Source organism: Epithele typhae, assembly GCF_022376455.1.
Source record: "Epithele typhae strain CBS 203.58 chromosome Unknown BXZ73scaffold_86, whole genome shotgun sequence".
NCBI classification, from domain to species: domain Eukaryota; kingdom Fungi; phylum Basidiomycota; class Agaricomycetes; order Polyporales; family Epitheliaceae; genus Epithele; species Epithele typhae.
Window position 1 is genome coordinate 25,908 of NW_025954277.1, and position 20,417 is coordinate 46,324.

General features: G+C 58.2%; 6 protein-coding genes across 6 annotated transcripts; 3 read left to right on the forward strand and 3 right to left on the reverse strand.

The window, feature by feature from the left end:
- Positions 1-679: 679 nt before the first annotated feature.
- On the forward strand, positions 680-2,819 carry BXZ73DRAFT_106569 (UDP-Glycosyltransferase/glycogen phosphorylase; the record flags this gene model as incomplete). Its single annotated transcript, XM_048016651.1, has 11 exons — positions 680-731; positions 790-949; positions 1,015-1,165; positions 1,225-1,425; positions 1,486-1,566; positions 1,632-1,702; positions 1,761-2,007; positions 2,063-2,152; positions 2,210-2,329; positions 2,386-2,456; positions 2,507-2,819. 11 exons carry the CDS (start codon positions 680-682, stop codon positions 2,817-2,819), a joined length of 1,557 nt encoding a protein of 518 aa, XP_047872585.1.
- Positions 2,820-4,249: 1,430 nt separating this feature from the next.
- BXZ73DRAFT_81640 (uncharacterized protein) lies at positions 4,250-5,207 on the reverse strand (the record flags this gene model as incomplete). The annotated part of the gene is made up of 2 exons (XM_048023543.1): positions 4,250-4,267; positions 4,500-5,207. The coding sequence occupies 2 exons, from the start codon at positions 5,205-5,207 to the stop codon at positions 4,250-4,252; spliced, it is 726 nt and encodes a 241-aa protein (XP_047872586.1).
- Positions 5,208-10,087: 4,880 nt separating this feature from the next.
- On the forward strand, positions 10,088-12,191 carry BXZ73DRAFT_54937 (UDP-Glycosyltransferase/glycogen phosphorylase; the record flags this gene model as incomplete). The annotated part of the gene is made up of 10 exons (XM_048021246.1): positions 10,088-10,338; positions 10,415-10,565; positions 10,625-10,825; positions 10,887-10,970; positions 11,027-11,076; positions 11,134-11,380; positions 11,436-11,525; positions 11,584-11,703; positions 11,760-11,830; positions 11,879-12,191. 10 exons carry the CDS (start codon positions 10,088-10,090, stop codon positions 12,189-12,191), a joined length of 1,578 nt encoding a protein of 525 aa, XP_047872587.1.
- Positions 12,192-13,869: 1,678 nt separating this feature from the next.
- BXZ73DRAFT_54950 (uncharacterized protein) lies at positions 13,870-14,688 on the reverse strand (the record flags this gene model as incomplete). Its single annotated transcript, XM_048021249.1, has 2 exons — positions 13,870-14,091; positions 14,266-14,688. Coding segments are annotated over 2 exons (645 nt in total), but the record flags the coding sequence as incomplete, so codon positions are not given.
- A 3,007-nt stretch (positions 14,689-17,695) lies between these two features.
- On the reverse strand, positions 17,696-18,755 carry BXZ73DRAFT_54903 (DUF1014-domain-containing protein; the record flags this gene model as incomplete). Its single annotated transcript, XM_048021241.1, has 6 exons — positions 17,696-17,798; positions 17,864-17,904; positions 17,964-17,993; positions 18,059-18,121; positions 18,191-18,586; positions 18,660-18,755. The coding sequence occupies 6 exons, from the start codon at positions 18,753-18,755 to the stop codon at positions 17,696-17,698; spliced, it is 729 nt and encodes a 242-aa protein (XP_047872589.1).
- An 836-nt stretch (positions 18,756-19,591) lies between these two features.
- On the forward strand, positions 19,592-20,119 carry BXZ73DRAFT_54907 (Cerato-platanin-domain-containing protein; the record flags this gene model as incomplete). Its single annotated transcript, XM_048021242.1, has 2 exons — positions 19,592-19,772; positions 19,845-20,119. 2 exons carry the CDS (start codon positions 19,592-19,594, stop codon positions 20,117-20,119), a joined length of 456 nt encoding a protein of 151 aa, XP_047872590.1.
- Positions 20,120-20,417: the final 298 nt, after the last annotated feature.

The following is a 20,417-nucleotide window of genomic DNA, read 5'->3' on the forward strand; positions in this document are numbered from 1 at the left end:
TCACTGCTGAAGCTCTTCGATGACATGGCCGCCAACGCAACGGCGCACGCGCTCACCAAATTCTTTAGAGGTTCCGTCCCATCGCGCTGTTCGCAAGACGTAGCCTCAAGCCCTCACACCACACCCGTAACCAGCGCGATTTTCTTCCAACTGACTGTTTTTCCAGTCGTGAGGAGGGACACCGAAAACGGCCGGATGATCGGTGGGTGATCTGGTGCGCCTCTTCCATTCAGGTAACATGTGACATCGTTGACGTAGGCACAATTGATCATGGATCGCGCACAAACCACGACTCCTCCTCGACAGTATCACAACATACACACCTCCGTCTTGCATTCTGTCCGGCCGCGCGCGGTGGTTGGCCGTCTTCATCAAGGGTGCAGCCCTGCTGCGCTACCATTGTTCAAACTTCCCACAGATTCTGTTCCGGAGTTGCTAGGGCACGGCGTTGTGGCGCGTCTCGGAGGCTACCTGACGATCCTGGGATCTCCCGCACAGTTGAGTAGTGATCCCCGACGGCAAAGCATGCGCCCTGTCACCACGATGTCAGAAAGGCACAACTCCTCCACGTTTCTATGCGATGTCGGACTCGCGAGCACGGGCAGTCCGGCGGGATATAAGGCTCGACGCCAGGCAGTGGGAACAGCCTCACAACGTCCCCGGACGACCGGCCCTCCACATGCCCGTCACCACATCCAAGCACGTCGTCGCCAGCTGCGTCCTCGCCTGGGGTCAGTCTGGCGATCTTCTCGCTTCGGTGCTGAGCCTCAGCTAACCTGTGCTGTGCAGGACACGCCCGCCCCATGATCACCTTCGCCGCGCGACTCGTCCAGCTCGACCCGGACGTGCGCGTCACGGTTCTCGTCACTGCCGCACACTTCGACCGGCTCGTGAAGGAATCGACGCGCAGCTTCGAAGAGGGCGACACTCAAGCGGCGCAACGTCTGAGGTCAGATTAACCAGTACTCCCTCCTACGACTCGGTACGCGACGCTGACGTTTGGCCGACCCACAGGATCGTGTGCGTCGGGCAACCTAACCACCCGCTTGGGGACGGCTGCATCGGGCCTTTCTGGAAGACCCTGCTTGCCGGGGAGGGTCCTGTATGCGCGCAAACTGGGACTCAGCACAGTGCCTGGCCGAAGCCGAACGCGGTCGTGCTTGATGTGAGTCGCCCCTGGTCCGTTCAGATCCAGAATGCTGATCCATCCCGGGTCGCGTCAAGATCTTCGCCGTTCAGGACACCAAGATCGTTCGGTCCATCAGCGGCTCCAGCGTGAAGGTGTATTCGTGGTGGCCTGGTGAAACGTACACCTTCTTGTGCTCGTTCGGGGACAAGAAGATCGGGGGTCGCGGGAACCTCCATCAGCAGATAGAGGAGGAAGTGAGCAGATCCGGTCGCTCATACATGGACGTGAGCATGGAGGTATGACGTCGGTCTTGCATACTTGGACAACGGTTGTTTAACTCACGTGCCGCTACTCAGATGATCAACGTGCCAAGAGGGGAGGTAGTGGAACTCCCCGGGCATCCTCCAATGTACGACTGGGAGCTCAGTCCTCAGCAGGTAGGACACTTCTTCTTCGCCTTGGTTTTCACTCGCCTTGGTTTCACTCGCCTTGGTTTTCACAGAGTCTGATAGTCGCATTGCAGTTCCCCCTTCCGGACGAATTTGCGCTCTCTATATTCCCCCTCACGAATGCGTCAGTTCGAGAGCAGTCTTGTTTGCTGAATATGGCGGACTCACATTTCGATATTCAGCTCTCAAGCAACAGTCGACGGGATTATCTCGATCTCCTTCGAGTCCTGGGAACCCGAAGCGTTCAAGCTCGCGAGGAAATGGTTCGGCGAAACGGGTCGCCCCGTTTACATCGCTGGACCGCTGCTCCCCACCGCGTCTAAGGCGACCCTGACGGCCAATGAAAAATCCCAGTCGGCGGAGGGTGCGGAGATCCAGAAGCTTCTGGACGACACGCTTGCGCGTTCGGGACCGCAGTCTTTGCTCTACGTAAGCTCTTCATCTACCCCGTCGTCCACGTCTTACCGATTGGGTACATAAACAGATGTCTTTCGGGTCGATTTTTTGGCCCGTCGGCTCCCCCGAGAAGGTCTGGGCGTTCCTCGACGTTTTAATGGAGATGGACATCCCCTTCGTGAGTCTTTGAACCCCACTGTTCGCAGTCGAGGTTCAACACTGACGCACCACATAGATCATGAGCCACGCCTCTCCCATGGCCGTCGTACCGGACGAGGTGAAGGCGAAGGTGAAAGAGTACGGGAAAGGAATCTTGTCGCCATGGACACCACAACAGACGGTCCTCTCCCACCCAGTACGTCTCCGCGCAGACCGCCCCCCTTCTGAGCCTGCTCACGCGTCCCCTTGCAGGCGACGGGTTGGTACGTCTGTCACGGGGGCCAAAACGGGCTGACGGAAGCCATCGCCGCCAGCGTGCCGATGTACGTTCTCGAATTGTGCTCGTCCGGATGCGCATCTTATAATATCGTAGGATCATGTGGCCCTTCAACGCCGACCAGCCGTCGAACACCGCCTTGGCCACCGACGTCCACAAGATCGGCTACGAGCTGCTCGAGGTCCGGACCGCCCACGGCTTGAACAAAGTGTACCGCACGGGCTACACTCCGGTCGGCACTGTCGACGCTGTCAAGGCTGAGGCGCGTCGGGTTCTCACACAGGCCTTCGGAGAGGACGGGAAGGAGAAGCGTGCACGGCTCCCAGCGATCAGGGAGGCGATGCTTGGGGAGTGGAAGGAGGACGGTCGGTCGCGGCGGGATGTGCTCGCGTTCTTAGAGAGCTTATAGGGAGAGAGGGAGGCTCATGGTGCAGTGCTCAGAACTAGTTAGTAGATGGCTCATGGTACGACGTACTACTTGGTACGGGGTGCCAATTCGATTTGCTTCGGAGGACGGACTTTGGAACTCCATGAGTACTAAAGGGCGCGCGCACCGGCAAACACAGTTGTCCCTCTCGGTTGCGAGGTGTTGACTCGTTGCTCATCGGACGTGAGGACGCTCAGCGTGCGCATTGCTGCAGGCTATGTCCACGACATCCTCGTCCTGGATAAAGATACACACGCGCAGGTTCTTGGAGCTGTAGTCGTTGGGCTGTCAATTGTACGATGATGGAACGTTTCGCGACCATCGACATGAGTGTCTTGCCGCCACTCTCACATATCCCGCAGACGGCCCATCAAAACCGATGACGTGGATATGTAAGTATGTAGATGGCTGCTTGACAATGCGAGACGCCTTGCCTTGAAGTTAACGGCCGACTCCCGAGCGTTGACGACGTAAAACAACTGTGCTTGTCGGTCACATATACACGATGCTGCGTATGGTGCCGAAATTCACGGTCCCATCTACTAGCGCCTCGAGCGGCGCCGTGGCCTCTGGTGCGAGATCTGGAAGCTCCCGCAACGGCGCGGAACGTTTGTCCCACGCGCGTATCCCCAGTCCGCCACCCATGACGTCACCTAGCCTCTCCGACCATTGCAGATGCTGGAGACGCGTTCCCCGGGTTGACCGAAGCTCGAGAACCTTCATGAGGAGCGAGAGGTCGGCCATGATCGCGGCGACCCATTCCGCTTGAGTGGGCTTCCTGCGCCCTTGCCTCGCCGCGGGGACCGTGTTGTGCTCGAAGTCGAGGTCGAGGCGGACGAGGGAGGGCGAGACGACGGAGTCAGGGTGCGTGTCGCTGTCGGCGGCCGACAGCGCGTCGAGGAGCTTGTTGGACCCGGAGCCGGAAACGCGGAGCGTCGTGAGCTTCGGAAACGCCCTGAAAAAGGCGGGGTGGATACGCTCTGCCTCCAGATGGCAGTCGCCGAGATGCAGGTCCGTGATGGCTGCGAAAGGGCGGAAGAGGGAGATGGCGTCGGCGGTGAAGGCGGGAGGGCTGCCAAGTTGCATCTCCACGACTTGAGTGCGTCCAGACCAGAGGTCCAGGGAGGTCCCCGAGTAAAGGATTTCCATGTGGTCCGCGCTCGCGAGGAGCGCTCGGAGGTTGGCCGGATCAACAGGGAGGAAGTCGGATATTCCGAAGGAGGTCCTGGAGGACGCAGTCGTTTGGACGAAAAGCGTCCTGCAGCCAGGGATCGCCCGTGTCCTGAATGCGGTGCAGATTGAATCTGGAGCATCGGAAACGGACAGTTGATCGACGGAGGGGAGGGCCGGACCAGGCCAGTTCGTCGGAAGTTGCACATCCTGGGGCAACACTCCGTTGAGCACAAGCCGGTCTATCGTGTGGCACTCAGCTAGTGCACGGCGAAGTTCGGCAAACACTCGTAGATTCGGACACCGCAAGCTGAGTTCGATGGATCGCAAGGATGGCACTACCAGGGCCGGAAACCACGGCGCAGCGGTTCGGACGCTTTGGAGGCAAGGAAGGGAAGCCGAGTCGATAGGAGAAGTGTAAGTGTTGTGGATCAGCCTTGTCCAAAGGCGGTGGCTCCTAGCAACCACGGGGCAAGCGAGGTCGCATAGGACAGGCATCCCGCTCTTGAGGATTTGGTACAGCTGCTCGAAGACGTCTTCGCTCGTGATCTTGATTGTCATTCTGGAGATTCTGGAGGTGTGTTCTGGAAGGGTGACGCTCAGAAAATGCTGGGGAAAGCTCGAGATGTGTAATGCAAGCTGGCGCGAGGCGGAAAGCTTGAGGGCGAAGAGGAAGTATTCATACTCCTGACGTCTCCCGTTCTTCTCTTCCCAGGTTGCCTGTTTTTCATCATCCTCCTCGTTTCCGAATCCGTCTTCACCTTCGTCGTCGGTGTCCGCGTTGTTAACACCGATTTCGCCCATGTGGAACGTCCCAGTGTCAAGCGTGTTGGCCCAGATCTCGGAGCATCCCAGCGCAACCTCGCGCCAGCGGCGACAGACGCACAACAGCCGCAGTGCCACGCGACTTCTCGTTCCCAACCAGGTTGTGGCGGTTGCGAAGACGAAGATGAGGGAGAGGAGCTCGGTAGGGAGGGTGCCACAGAGAACGGTGGCGTTGTGCATGCTGCGGTAGACGAGCATAAGCCGCTCGTGTTCTTCCGCCTTTAGGAGTGTCCAAGTGCGCACTTCGGCTTTTGTGTTCAGCTTGCGGAGATCTTCTCGGTCGGCCTCAGGAAGTGTGACTCCGACCTGGTATGCGTCGTTATCCTTCGTGCTGGGACGACCGAGCAGTGGAAGCTGAGGGGAATCCGTGATCATGACGTGTTTATCTGAGAGCCGATTTCAGCATCTCGGACCGACAAGCTTGTGCACATTGCGTACCGTTTGTGTTGGGGTGAGTGGTCTATGTGCGTTGACGTGAGCGCTGGACGCGTCGTGACTGGCAACGGCTGGCGCCGGGTGGTCGCGCCGTCACCGGCAATATCACGTGGTCGCACAGTCGTAATCGGCAATGACTTCCCTCTGACACTGCTAGGTTGGGTTGATATGTGACTGGCCAGACCTTCCAGTTTCAAGGGAGAATCTGAAGTGACGCAGTGGGGGCAGGCCGCAAATGACCGGTTTGGAACTTCAGACGGGGCCTTGTGACGTGTGACGTCTAAAATTCACATTAGATCTCTAGACATTCGAGTCTCAACTGCAAACTGGTGGAGGAAAATCATAATTTAAGGGCCAAGAAAGCGGAGTTTTACACACATGGGCTTGATTCTGCTCTCTGTAGGCTGTTTTCGGCCTCGAACCAGCCGTTCATACTGGTTCCTTCAATTGCCAGCGTGTGCTGTGACTTCCGCAGGAGGTCGTGCGCGTGTGACCGTGACAATTCCAATTGAGTGAAATTGCACAGTAGTCGTGGGATTTGCTTGGTGATAAAGGGAGGCCTCTTGCCGTGACCTCCTTCCAGTTTGTCATCCAGGCTGTCCATACCCGCACCCGCCAATTGCTAACTCACCTGTCTCGTTGACAGGAAAAGCCGACTCGTGACCAGTTGACTGCTGAAGCTTTCCGAATCCACGCAACGGCGCAGGCGTCGCCACGGCGGCATCGCTCTGGTGCGTGCTACGGTCCATCCAGATACTGATATTACGGCATCAGGAAAAACCCAAATCCATAATGAGATGTTACTGAGGCTTGTGAGGGATAATGAGCTCGATTATGGTGTTATGCACAAGTATTGTTTTTCGCTTACCCCTCTGCTAATGAGAAACCATTACACGGAGAAGGAAAATTTAGTTGCGAGAGCAGGCCCTCACCAGATGCACTTAGTCTCATTCATGCCCGTAAATCACAGCTTCAAGCACTGGATATCGAGCAGTAGCACTCATCACACATAACATATGGGGCAAAAATGAACATTGATTGGATATCTGAGATGCAGACGAGACCAGTATTTAGCAACAGCGACATAGATGTACCTATCAACGAGCAATGACGACGCGGTGTAAACGGTATCGGGGCCTGCTAGACCTGCGAAAAAGCGCACAGCAGTTGCTGAGAGCTCCGTCGCGAGGGATTACCAGTTGGACGCGCGCGCGAATGCGATATGCACGCGGCTTGCGCCGGGAGCCACAGACGAGCACTCACGCCCGCCATCGCCGCGAGAGACGACGAAGATGCCCTCGACTAGCGGGACCTTGGGCCTGCTCACGGTCGCATGCCGCCAGGTACCAACGACCGTGCACCCGCCGACGACGTACGCGCGAGACGCTGGCACTCATGCTGCAGCCGCAAGCTGGAGGGACCTGGACGACGACCAGGAGGCTGTTCCGGGGCGGACACGACCAGGGAGCGCGTACGCGCGCCAGTCCCACGTGTATCGCGCGGGGGTCTGATTGTGTGCGCATGAGCGCGGGGGACGACGGGCGAGGAAAGAAGATGAGAGAAAAGCCGAGGCGAGGCAGCGAAGGAGGAGGAAAGGATGAGGGAGGGCTCAGAGCACGCCCGGGGAAAAACGGGTCAGTAAAGGAGAACGGAAGGAGGAAAGTACGCTACCTCACCGGCGACAGATGTCCATGTCCAGGATCGTCGGGCTCGCCGCACACGAGTGCGCATCGTCCGGCTCGTGTTCTTCGTCATCCTCGATCATGACGGAAGCCGACAAAAGGATGCACCGTAACCGTCGCACCTTGATCCGTCCCTTGCGCTCTTCGATCCAGAGCAAGTCTTGCCCGTGTGGGCACGAAATGGCCGCCAGACGAAAGTGGACACGCGCTGCTGGCTGCGCCCTCCAAACGCCGCGGTGGTACAAGTGCGCACTCGCCGACAGAGACAATGTAGTTCCTAGAAGAGCAGCGGGTGAGCAGGGGCACGGGCGGGAAATCGCGGCGGGGGCACTCGCGGATTCTGACGTGGAGGATGGGAGGTGGTGAACCGCCGCGCTCAAGACGTGTTAACCTCGAGCGAGGAGGTAGGCGTCGACGATAGCGCAAGCGAGACCGATCTGGCAGAGAAGTGGCTCAAGGAGTACGACCAGTTGTTGGTGTCACTCCTCTCGCCCGCACCGCGAGTCCATGCGATCATAAGAGTGAGACACTCACCACCTGGATGCCAAAGTTGCACAGGCTGACAGCATCGGGGATCTTGGGCTCCGTGTAGATGTGTGTTGTCGACCTGTTCGTGAGATCGTGCACCCGGAACCCGGATGTCAAATGTGCTGGACTCACGTGCGGTGTCACCGCGGAGAGATGAGGAGTGACCATGGGCCCTCGACGGTGGGGTTGAGTTGCAAAGGGACGTCCACGTATTGGGACCGTAAAAGCTGAGGGAGGAGCCGGTCGAGTCTCATCGTCGTTGACGTCTCATAGGTTGTCGTGGTCGTGGTCGACGTCGTACGCAACCCAGACGAATCCACGGCAGCGCGCGGCGGCGAAGAAATACGTGATCTGGGGCATGGCCGGTGAGGTGGCAGGATGGAGGTCTGAGAAGTGCGCGGCGGAGAACAACAACGCCGCTAGGAGATGGGGAGTTTGACAAGGTGGAGGTGGTGGAGGAGGCTGGCACATGTGGGGACGCGCGTCGCGCCGCGCGCGTTGCCATGGGCGCTACTGACTCAACTGAGTCTGTGATACACTCGAGAACGAGAAGCGCGCGTGTAGTCCGTGCGCTAAATATTCCGCACTTCGACTGTGACTGCCATCACTCTCCTAGCTTCGTTCCTTCCGCCTCCCCATGGCTGTCGTCTCTTCGTACATCCTCCCATTATCCGTGCCATAATTCATGTCACCCCCTACAACACCGCGTCCGCGCCAACATCCACATCCACTAACAAAACGGAGCTACTTCGCCGCCGAAGCCCATTCCTCGTCCCGTTCCTAGGCACGCGGGTGCGCCGCCGTACAGCCCGAGCTCCTCTTTGCCAGCTCACACCATCGTCTGTCGGAGTCCACATCCCCCGCGTCTAGCACGTGGCCTGCATGCTCCATCGACGCCGTTTGGTTACGACGTCCACGTTCCCCGAGGTTATCTAATACCGGATGCTGGGCGTGAAGATCAGGCGCGACGTGGTCATCAACTCATGTGTGGCGAGCGCGACGGGTGCTTCTGTCTCGACCCAATCGTCAGCCATGGCACCACGGTCAACACCTTACACCCAGCTCACCCCAGGCGCGGTACCTTATCCCTGACGACACAAAGTCCCGGAGCGTTTGTCGCGGGCCCGCTCATGATCACCTTCCTCATCAAGTCCGCCGCGCACCTGCCACCTTGGTTTGCCGCCCTCTTCGCCCTCCTCCCAGCCCGCGCCGAAGGGCAACACGTCGACACGCTCGAACGCATCATAGTCCAATGTCCACGTCGTCTTCAACTCGGGCTACGCACACGCGCCCCACACGCACTCCGCGAGCAACGCCGCGATCACTGCACGGCTCGACTCGCTGAGCTACGCCCCGAACCCGCATCAGCAGGTCTACTCGTCGGGCTGCAACTTCCCCGCCTCATTACCCACGGGCCACCGCGCCCCGCCCGCAATCGTGTTCGTCGCAAAAGGCAAGCAGCATGTGCGTGGAGAGTTAGGCGACGGGATGCCGGGATTGGGTGCACATCCAGGTACGTTCTCTTTGCATATTGTAGAGCCTCTGCCGAAAAACCAGTATCGTAGGTTCGGGTATCTGTACACTGTCTTAGTACTTAGATCATAAAGCAATGACAGTTTTCTGTAAATTCCATCTATGCTTGCTGAGCGCTGATGTGTGAACAGCGAGGGAACTCATACACCATCGCTACTAGCTGTCAGGATCCAGTCGAGTGTATCGTTATTGGCTAACTGCATATACAGATATCCAATACATCTACTCAAGCACGTCAAATTATACATCATCCACCCCATAAGCGATCGGAAGGAAGGCGATAGTTTGACAAAGCGTCTGTAAACTGCGGTGAGTTGAAACAGCTGCAGTATTTTGGCGTATATCGGCTTACCAATACATTACCTCTCAATAGGGATTTGGGTTTTTCCTGATGGGATGGCATGCGACATCGTTGACATGATTTGAAGACTTTATCATAGATCTTCATGTCGGACGCCCGGATTTCGGAGGAGTCATCGCTTGTAATGCGGTCAGATCACGCCGGTCTCCACGACAGCATCGCAAGAGAGTGCTTCTCGCACACACCTCCACAGCCAACTTTCGCATGCTGTCCGTCCCCATGCGGTCATTGGTCTTCCCAAGGGCGCAGCCCGGATGTACTACCATTATTTGCGCTGTCCGCCACGCTTTCTCGCACATCCTGTGCCAGAATTCCGTAGGTCTTGGAGACCACCACACGCCGGGGCGACCATCTTTCTTGGCTAGTGCTGCGTTAAAGCCGAGAGAAAGGCAAGTAAGGTTTTCTCTCGCCCATAGAAACCCATAGAAATACTTATTCTGGATGCGCGTAGACTTTAAACCTTATAAACGGCTCCCAATAAAGCTCCCAGACAAATGGTGGCCCCGGTGTGTCGGCTGACGGGGCTTGCATTACGCATATTGCTTGTTACATTTTCCCAGTACAACATCGCCATACGCAGGCAAGGAGAAGCTCGCTCGCACACGATGCCCGGGTAGTCTGGAGAGATATAAGGGTGGACGGCGCGACGCGGTAGGAAACGCCAACAACTTCTCCCGACAACTGGCCCTCCAGCATGACCACCGCTACATCCAAGCATGTCGTTGCCAGCTGCATCCTGGCCTGGGGTTAGTCCGTCGATCGTCTGCTCCATTCATCGCGGAGCCTCTGCTAACTTGTGCGGTGCAGGACACGCCCGCCCCATGATCACCTTCGCCGCGCGACTCGTCCAGCTCGACCCGGACGTGTGCGTCACAGTTCTCGTGACTACCAGGCACTTCGACCGACTCGTGAAGGAGTCGACGCGCAGCTTCGAAGAGAGCGACGCTCAAGCGGCACAACGCCTCAGGTCAGACTCATCAGTACTTTCCCGGCAGTTTACTTTGGTATGCCGGTCTAACGCTCAACGTTCGTTCTACCGGTAGGGTCGTGTGCGTAGGGCCGGCTAACAATATGCTGGGAGACGGCCTTATCGGGCCTGTCTGGAAGACACTGCTTGCCGGGGAGGGTCCTGTATGTGCGCAAACCAGCATTCGGCACAGTGCCTGGCCGAAACCGAACGCGGTCGTGCTTGATGTGAGTCGCTCCTAGTCCATTCAAATATGAAAGGCTCATTTCTCTGGGGTCGCGTCAAGATCTTTGCTATTGAGGACACCAAGACCATTCGCTCGATCAGCGGCTCCACCGTGAAGCTGTTTTCGTGGTGGTCTGGTTCGACGTACGCCTTGTTGCATTTGTTCGGAGACAAGAACATCGGAGGCCGCGGGGACGTCCATAAGCAGATACAAGAGGAGGTTGGTAGGTCCGGTCGCTCCTACAAGGAGGTGGCAATGGAGGTACGACGCCTGGCTTCTGCGCCCAGATGATGTGTATCTGATTTGACACGCCATGATTCAGATGACCGCCGCAGTGCCGAGAGGAGAAGTGGTAGAGCCCCCGGGGCATCCTTCAATGTACGACTGGGAGCTCAGTCCCCAGGATGTAGGGCGCATATTCACCGTCTCAGGTTTCATAGTTTCTCACCGTCACATTTGCAGTTCGATTTCCCCGAAGACATTGTGCTGTCCGTATCCACCTGGACCAACGCGTCAGTTCAAGGGCAGATTTCTCGCTGGATGCGTCGGACTTATATTTCGATATTCAGCTCTCAAGCAACAGTTGACGGGGTCATCTCGATCTCCTTCGAGTCCTGGGAACCCGAAGCGTTCAAGCTCGCGAGGCGATGGTTTGGTGAAACGGGTCGTCCCGTTTACATTGCCGGACCACTGCTCCCCACCGCGTCTAAGGCGACTGCAGCGGCCAACGAGAAGACACAGTCGGCGGAGAGTGCGTCGATCCAGAAGCTCCTGGACGACACGCTTGCGCGTTCCGGAACGCAGTCTTTGCTCTACGTAAGCTCTTCATCTACTCCGTTGCCCACGTCTTACCAATTGGGTACATGAACAGGTCTCTTTCGGATCCCAGTTCTGGCCCGTCAGCTCCCCCGAGAAGGTTTGGGCGTTCCTCGACGTTGTGATGGAGATGGAGATCCCCTTCGTGAGCATCCAATTGCTGGTGTTCGCTATCGATTCCCGTCTACTGATGTACTTTATAGATCATGAGCCACGCATCTCCTAAGGCCGTCGTGCCCGACGAGGTGAAGACGAAGGTACAGGCGTACGGCAAGGGCATCTTGTCGCCGTGGGCACCACAGCAAACCATCCTCGACCACCCGGTATGTGTCAGATGCCAGTCTTCTACTTGTTCCGATCGTCACACACACCCTCGCAGGCGACCGGTTGGTACGTCGGTCATGGAGGCCAGAACGGGCTGACGGAAGCCATCGCCGCAGGCGTGCCAATGTACGTCCCCGCATTATTCTCGTTCGGACGCGCATCTCATGATCACAGGATCATGTGGCCCTTCAACGCCGACCAGCCGTCGAACACCGTCTTGGCCACCGACGTCCACAAGATCGGCTACGAGCTCCTCGAGGTCCGCACCGGCCACGGCCTCAAGAAGATCTACCGCACGGGCTACACTCCGGTCGGCACTGTTGATGCTGTCAAGGCTGAGGCGCGTTGGGTTCTCACACAGGCCTTCGGAGAGGACGGGAAGGAGAAGCGCGCACGGCTCCCGGCGATCAGGGAGGCGTTGCTTGGGGAGTGGAAGGAGGACGGGCGGTCGCGGCGGGATGTGCTCGCGTTCTTGGAGAGCCTGTAGAGAGCGAGGACGTCGACGGCCCATGATGCGGTGCCGGATGAGATCGCATAACTGGCTAGATGTTACATGGTACGACGTAGATGTTTTTAGATGCTCGGTTTCACCTTGGATCCAGGAGGGACCTCGGAACTGAGGCCCCAGTTACGCGTCATGAGTAAAGGCGCGCGCACTGGCGAACACCATCGTCCCGCTTGGGATGAGCGACGTTGACTCGTTTCTCATTCACGGACGCGAGGACGCCCAGCGCGCGCATCGCTACAGCGAGGCGCTACGTCTGCATCCACTTCCCCCCCGCCCTGGGATGAAGATATACATGCTCAAGTTCTTGGAGCTGTAGTGGTCGGGCTGTCAACTGTACGATGATGGAACATTTCGCAGCTACCGACATGAGTGTCTTGCCGCCGCTCTCACTGATCCCGCAGACATCAAAACCGACGAAGTAGATGTACGTAAATGGCTACTTGACAAAGCGAGGCATCTCGCCACGTTAATATTTGACTCCCAAGCGTTGACGACGCAAAACAAACGTGCTGTTCGGTCAAAACGGAGCACTGTCTATGGTGCCGAAGTTCACGGTCCCTCCTACTAGTGCCTCGAGTGGTGTCGCGGTCTCTGGTGCGAGACCCAGAAGCTCCCGGAACCGCATGAGCATTTTTTCCCAATCGCCTACCCCCAGCCCACCATTCAAGACGCCGCCCAGCCTCTCCGAGCACCCCAGGTGCTGAAGACACGTTCCCCGCGTCGATCGAAGCTCGAGGACCTTCAGGAGGAGCGAGAAATCGGCCATGATCTCGGCGACCCATTCCGGTTGAGAGGGTTTCCTGCGCGCATGTTGCGCTGCGGGGATCGCACGATTTTCGAAGACGATGTCGAGGCGGGCGAGGGAGGGCGAGACGACGGAGTCAGGTTGCGCGTCGCTGTCAGCGACCGAGAGCGCTTCGAGGAACTGGTTGGAAGCGGCGCCGGAAATGCGAAGAGTCGTGAGCTCCGGGAACGTCCTGAAGAAGACCGGGTGGAAATGCTCTGGCCCCGGTCGGCACTCGGCAAGAAGCAAGTCTGTGATGGCCGTGAAGGGGCGGAAGGAAGAAACGAAATCGGCGGTGAATATGGGGCGGTCATGAAGGTTCATCTCCACGACTTGAGTGTCTCCAGACCGGAAGTACAGGGTGGTCCCCGAGAAAAGGATTTCCATGCGGTTCGCCGTCGCGAGGATCGCTTGGAGGTCGACCGGATCAACGGGGAGGAAGTCAGATATTCCGAAGGGGATCCTGGAGGACGCAGTCGTTTGGACGAAGAGCCTCTTGCAGCCAGGGGTCGCGCGTGTCTTGAACGCCGCGCAGACTAAATGTGGAAGATCGTAAACGACGAGTTCGTCGACGGAGGGGAGGGCCGGGCCAGGCCAGTTCGTGGGAAGTTGCGCATTTCGGGGGAGCACTCTGTCGAGCACAAGCCGGTCGATCGCGTGGCACGCAGCCAACGCACTTCGAAGCTCTGCGAACACTCGTAGGGTGGGACACCGCAAGTTGAGTTCGATGGATCGCAGGGACGGCACTGCCAGAGCCGGAAACAACGATGCGGCGGTTTGGACGCTTCGGAGGCGAGGAAGGGAAGTAGAGCCGATAGGAGAGGTGTAAGTGTTGTGGATAAGGGTTGTCCACGAGCGGTTGCCCTTAGCAACCACGGGGCAAGCAAGGTCACATAGGACAGGCATCCCGCTCTTGAGGGCGTAGTACAGCTGCTCGAAGACGTCTTCGCTCGTGATCTTGATTGTCATTCTGGAGATTCTGGAAGCGTTCTGTGGGAGGGTGGTGCTCAGAAAATGCTGGGGAAAGCTCGAGATGTGGAAACCAAGCTGGCGCGGGGTGGAAAGCTTGAGGGCGAAGAGGAAGTACTCATACTCCTGACGTCTCCACTTCTTTTCTTCCGAGAATGCCTGGCTTTTATCTTCATCGTCATCATCTCCGAAGCCGCCATCTCCGAAGCCGCCATCTCCGAAGCCGCCGTCTGCAAAACCGACTTCGTCGTCGTCATCATCGTCGTCGTCATCGTCATCGTCGGTGTCCGCGTTGTTAACACCGATTTCGCCCATGTGAAACGTCCCAGTGTCAAGCGCGTTGGCCCAGATCTCGGAGCATCCCAGCGCAACCTCGCGCCAGCAGCGACAAATGCGCAACAGCCGCAGTGCCATGCGATCCGACGGAGTCGATCCATCTGGGGCGGTTGCGAAGGCGAAGATGAGGGATAGGAGCTCGGCAGGGAAGGTGTTACTGAGGGTGACGGTGGTGTTGTGCATGCTGCGGTAGACGAGCGCAAGCCGTTCGTGTTCTTCCGCCTTGAGGAGTGTCCATGTGCGCACTTCGGCTTTCGTGTTCAGCTTGCGGAGATCTTCTCGGTCGGCCGCAGGAAGCGTGACTCCCAGCTGGTGCGCGTCGATGTCGATGTTCGTGCCAGGACGATCTTTCGCGTCGAGTGGAAGCTGAGGGGAATTCGTGATCATGACGTGTTTACCTGAGAGCCGTGTTCAGCATCACAGACCGGCAAGCTTGTGCACAATACGCACCGTTTGTTTTGGGGTGAACGGTGGTCTATGTACGTGAGCGCTGGAGGCGAGCCGCGACGGGCAGCTGGCGCCGGGCGGTCGCGCCGTCACTGTCAATATCACGCGGTCGTGCAGTCGTAATCGGCAATGACTCGGACTTCCCTCTGACACTGCCAGGTTGCGAATATACTTGGCTGTCCCTTCAGAGCTTCCGGTTTCAAGGTACGCAATGGGGGCAGCACGAAAACGACCCGTTCAGATCGCGCACTATCAAACGATACTGTACCATCTCACTCACTGCAGTGTGAACGGATGCTCAGCACGCGCCGCAACGCCGCAGCGGGGCCATGTCCGCATCCACCGCACCCTGAGAAGGTACATACGATCACCGACACGAGTATCTTGCCGCTGCTCTCACAGACCCCGCACACATCAAAAGCGACGACATAGATGGATGTAGATGGGTATTACTTGACAATGCTAGACGCCTTGCCACTGCGTTAGCGGTTGACTCCCAAGCGTTGACGACGCGAAACAACCGTGCTCGTAGGTCACACATGAGTGCTACGTACGTCGCCGATGTTCACGGTCCCGTCTACTAGCGCCTCGAGTGGCGCCGTGGCCTCGGGTGCGAGACCTGGAAGCTCTCGCAACGGCGAGAGGCATATATCCAGAACGTGTTCGTCCACAACACTGCCTAGCTTCTCCGACCACCCCAGGTGTTGGAGACGTGTTCCCCGCGTTGAGCGAAGCTCGAGGACCTTCACGAGGAGCGAGAAGTCGGCCATGATCTTGGCGACCCATTCCGCTTGGATGGGGTTCCTGAGCTCCTGCCCCGCGGCGAGGGCTGTGTGGTGCCCGAAGATGATGTCAAGGCGGGAGAGGGAGGGCGACACGACCGAGTCGGGTTGCGTGTCGCTGTCGTCTGCCGAGAGCGCGACGAGGAACTGGTTCGAAGCAGGGCCGGAAATGCGGAGCGTCGTGAGCTTCGGGAACGCCCTGAAGAAGACCGGGTGGACGGGCTCTGACCCCAGTTGCCAGTCGCCGAGATGCAGGTCCGTGATGGCCGCGAAGGGGCGGAGGAGGGAGACGAAATCGGCGGTGAAGACGGGATAGGCACCAAGACGCATCTCCACGACTTGAGTGCGTCCAGACCAGAGGCCCGGGAAGATTCCCGAGTAAAGGATATCCATGCGGTCCGCCGTCGCGAGGATCGCTCGCAGGTCGGCCGGATCAACGGGGAGGAGGTCTGATATGCCGAAGGGGGTCCTGGAGAACACAGTCGTGTGGACGAGGAGCTTCTTGCAACCAGGGATCGCCCGCGTCTTGAACGCCGCGCAGACTAAATGTGGATCATCGCGAACGGCGAGTTCATCGACGGAGGGGAGGGGAGGACCAGGCCAGTTCGTCGGAAGTTGCTCATACTGGGGCAACACTCTGTTGAGCACAAGCCGGTCGATCGCATAGCACCTAGCTAGCGCACCGCGAAGTGCGGTGAACACTCGGAGATCGTGACACCGCAAGTTGAGTTCGATGTCTCGCAGGGACGGCACTACCAGGGCCGGAAACAACGATGCGGCGGTTCGGACGCCTTGGAGGCGAGGAAGGGAAGTAGAGTCGATAGGAGAGGTGTAAGTGTTGTGGAGCAGGGTTGTCCAAAGGCGGCTCCCCTTAGCAACCACGGGGCAAGCAAGGTCGCACAGGACAGGCATCCCGTTCTTTAGGATATAGTACAGCTGCTCGAAGACTTCTTTGCTCGTGATCTTGATCGTCATACTGGAGATTCTGGAAGCGTTCTGTGGGAGGGTGGTGCTCAGGAAATGCTGGGGAAAGCTCGAGATGTGGAAACCAAGCTGGCGCGGGGCGGAAAGCTTGAGGGCGAAGAGGAAGTACTCGTATTCTTGACGTCTCCACTTCATTTCTTCCCGAGTTGCCTGGTTTTTATCGTCTTCGTCTTCGTCTCCGTCTTCGTCGTCGTCGTCTGTGTCATCTTCATCGTCGGTGTCCGCGTTGTTGACACCGATTTCGCCCATGTGAAACATCCCAGTGTCAAGCGCGTTGGCCCAGATCTCGGAGCATCCCAGCGCAACCTCGCGCCAGCGCCGACAGACGCGCAAGAGTCGCAGCGCTATACGACCTTCCGTTCCCAATTCATCTGTGGCAGCTGCGAAGGCGAAGATGAGGGAGAGGAGCTCGGTGGGGAAGGTGCTACTGAGGATGACGGTGGTGTTGTGCATGCTGCGATAGACAAGCAAAAGCCGTTCGTGTTCTTCTGCTTTGCGGAGTGTCCATGTGCGCACTTCGGATTTCGTGTTCAGCTTGCGGAGATCTTCTCGGTCGGCCGCAGGAAGCGTGACTCCCAGCTGGTGCGCGTCGATGTCGATGTTCGTGCCAGGACGATCTTTTGCGTCGAGTAGAAGCTGAAGGGAGTCTGTCGACATGACGGGTTTGCCTGAGAGCTGGTTTCAGTATCACAGACCGGTAAGCTTATGCACAATACGCACCGTTTGTTTTAGGGCGAGTGGTCTACGCACGTCGACGTGGCTGGAGACGACTGGAGTCTGGCATCGGTTGCCGCCAGTAGCGCCGCAGCCGGCAGTATGTATCACGTGGCCGTACAGTTGACAGCTGTACTCAATTGGCAATGACTTTCCTCGATACCCGGCAGGCAAACACCCGTTGCAAGATTAACCCGGGTGCGATCATGAGAGCCGGAAAATAACGAGCTCACGTTATCGAACGGATGTCAAAGTCGGATCGCGAGTTTGCGGCAAATTAGAATACAAATGGGCATCGATACATTTTGCAGATTACGAGTACATCTGGCCGTGTCTTATGGGTGGACGTGACTAACTCCGTGCGTGATCAGACACTGGTGGTTCACTGTACAATAGCTGTTGTTCAGCATTCCAACGAAGAACGCACCCCGACTCACCTATGCTGCGTCGCATACCGTATTTCGTGCCTACTTCTCCTTCAGCCTGTCGGAGATCCCTGCGGCCTTCTTTGACAGCGCCTCAACCCGCTCTTCCTTTGAGGCATCATACGACACTGTCGTCTGGTTGAAGCTGCATACCAAGTCAGAAACAAGCGCACGGTGCAAGCCATACTCAGGCAGTGCGAGCGAACGTACGGGTTCTCAGGTGACTTCTGGAACTGCTTGTACAACAAGTCCTGTGCGGGATAATTCAGTTAATCAGCGACCCCTTGCATATGTGTCAAGTGGGACAAACGTGGTATTGTTGCAGACGCAACCCGGGATGCTGCACGAGTCAGAGAAGCCGTTAATTGATCTTCCGGAAGGAAGATGACACAAGGTAAGACTCACATCCGCACGAGCGTTGGGAAGCTCCCTCTCCTTGTACGCCTCAAATGCGGCCTTAAATCGCCTCTGCAATGTGACGCCCACAATCAGCCTCGGAGCCCCGAGTCTAGCGCATGTAGTCAGATTAGCACTCACTTCTGGATGCCTCTCGATATCCGCCGCCCGCGAGCCCACGCTCGCCTTGTCCATCTTCGCGGTCACGACTTCCAGCAGATCCAGTGCGTTGTCGATGCCGGTCGCTGTGTATGACTCCAGCTCCTTCGGCGCATCGTCGGACACGGCTTCGAGGCCACCGCCAGCAGCAATCGCGCCCGGCCCCGCAGGTTTGACGTCCTTCTTCGCAGCAACGGCCTTCTTCGTTCCAGCCTTGGGCGCAGCCTTGACCTTGGAGGGCGCGGAGGCCTCTTCTTCTGCGAGCAAGCGGGCGAGCTCGGCTTTGCGCGCCAGTTCGGCCTTGCGTTTCTCTTCCTTGTCGTCCTTGGCCTTGTTGGACTTCGATCCCTGGGCCCACTGGTCTGCCTCCTTGCGCTCCTACGGTTGCGCGAGATGACATAGGGTGTTGAGATCGACGCAAGACTACTGGGAGGCGGGGGCGCGTACGCACCCTTTCTGCATCTGCTGCTGTGGCTTTCTTGACCTCGTTGTCTGCTTTCTTGGCCCGCCCTGCCTCCTTCTTCGAGTTTCCCCCCTTTGGCGCCATTTTGTGCTTGTGGTAGGTGAGGAATGCGGGGAACGGGAACGAAGATGAGAGAGAGAGGAAAGGATTGACGCGGACGCTTCGCCGCTACAGCAGCTGAAGATGATCGAAATGATGACGCCTTGCGGATCTTATCTGATAACCCCGACGCCTGCCGCCACCCAGCCCGGGAGCGTCTCCCACTTTGCTCTCTCCCACCACCATCATCTCCGCCCTCCCATCCCGCCCAAGGACTCCCGTTGTTCCTGCACCGTCTCCGCTAGGGAAGCATGCGGTTCGACGGCATTTATCAACAATTTCAATCAAAGATCTTGCTCTGAGCCTACCCTCGACGCTTTATTCCCGCCTCTCCTCGTGCTGGGAAGCAGCAACGTTCCCCCGTACGGCATCTGTCGCACTCAACAAGCCTTCCCGGGCGCGCCTCGGCGCAATGCGAACACCCCCATCCGGCCTCCCCACGTCGTCCCGCCCCCCGCCGCACTCCCATGACGGTCATCTGCGCACGCTTCTCTCCGCCCTTGTCTGCCAATGGATGCTCTCGCGGCGAGACGACGCCGCAACGATGCGCACGCTTTGCTTCTGGCCTAAACAGAGCCACCGAGAGCGCCACGCGCACCTGACAAGATGGAAGCAGCGTGACTTGCCCGCTGCTCTTCCTCGACGTCTCTCACCGTGTTCTACTCCAACGATGGCTTCTGCTGCTCTGGACGCTTCTCTTCCGGTCCCTTAGAGTGCCTCGGACAAGTATATAACGCGCAGGCCCCACCCCTGGGGGTCCTCCAGCCCCAGCCCCGGAGACTCCTCTAGCCCTCGGTCGCTCCGGAACCAACGACCCAGACATGAAGGTCTCCGCCGTCGCCGCTGCGCTCCTCGCCATCTCTGCCGCGCTCGCGTTGCCTTCAGCACCCCGGGCCGGGCCCACCACGGTCTCTGTCTCCTTCGACCAGACCTACGACGTGAACACGACGTCGCTCGACACCGTCGCGTGCTCGAATGGACCCAACGGGCTGGAGAGCCAGGGTGCGCGTCTCTCCACCGCCTTCTTCCATCTCCCTGCGTTGCCGTCCGTTGCTGAGTGCATCGCGCACCCAGGCTTCAACACCTTTGGCCAGCTCCCCGGCTTCCCGAACATCGGTGGCGCGTTCGCCGTCAGCGGCTTCGGGTCCGCGAACTGCGGCACATGCTGGAACCTCACTTTCAAGGGCACGACCATCAGTGTGCTCGCGATCGACACCGCCTCGGGCGGGTTCAACATCGCGCTCGAGGCGATGAACGCCCTCACGCACAACCAGGCGACGTTCCTCGGCCGGGTGAACGCGAGCGCGGTGCAGGTCGACACCACGAACTGCAATTTCACCTCGACGTGATGAGGCACTGGGGCGTGAGGGGGTCGTGTACTATGGACTTCGTTGTACGTGTTGATTTACTGTAGCGGATGTCTTGATGTCAAGCGGATGTGTTTTGTCATAGTGCGGAATTTGAACAGTCATTTGCGGACCGCCCGATAGTGCACCGTGGTAATCGTGAGTTGGAGTGTTGGTGTCCTTGCTCCATGTCCCTGTCCGGCAGGTGTTTGGCCAGCAGGCCGATAATTATGCCGTGGAGCGGTGGAGACACCGAAGTGGCGTCAAGTTCGTGCACTACTTACAGTGCATTTCCAAACAG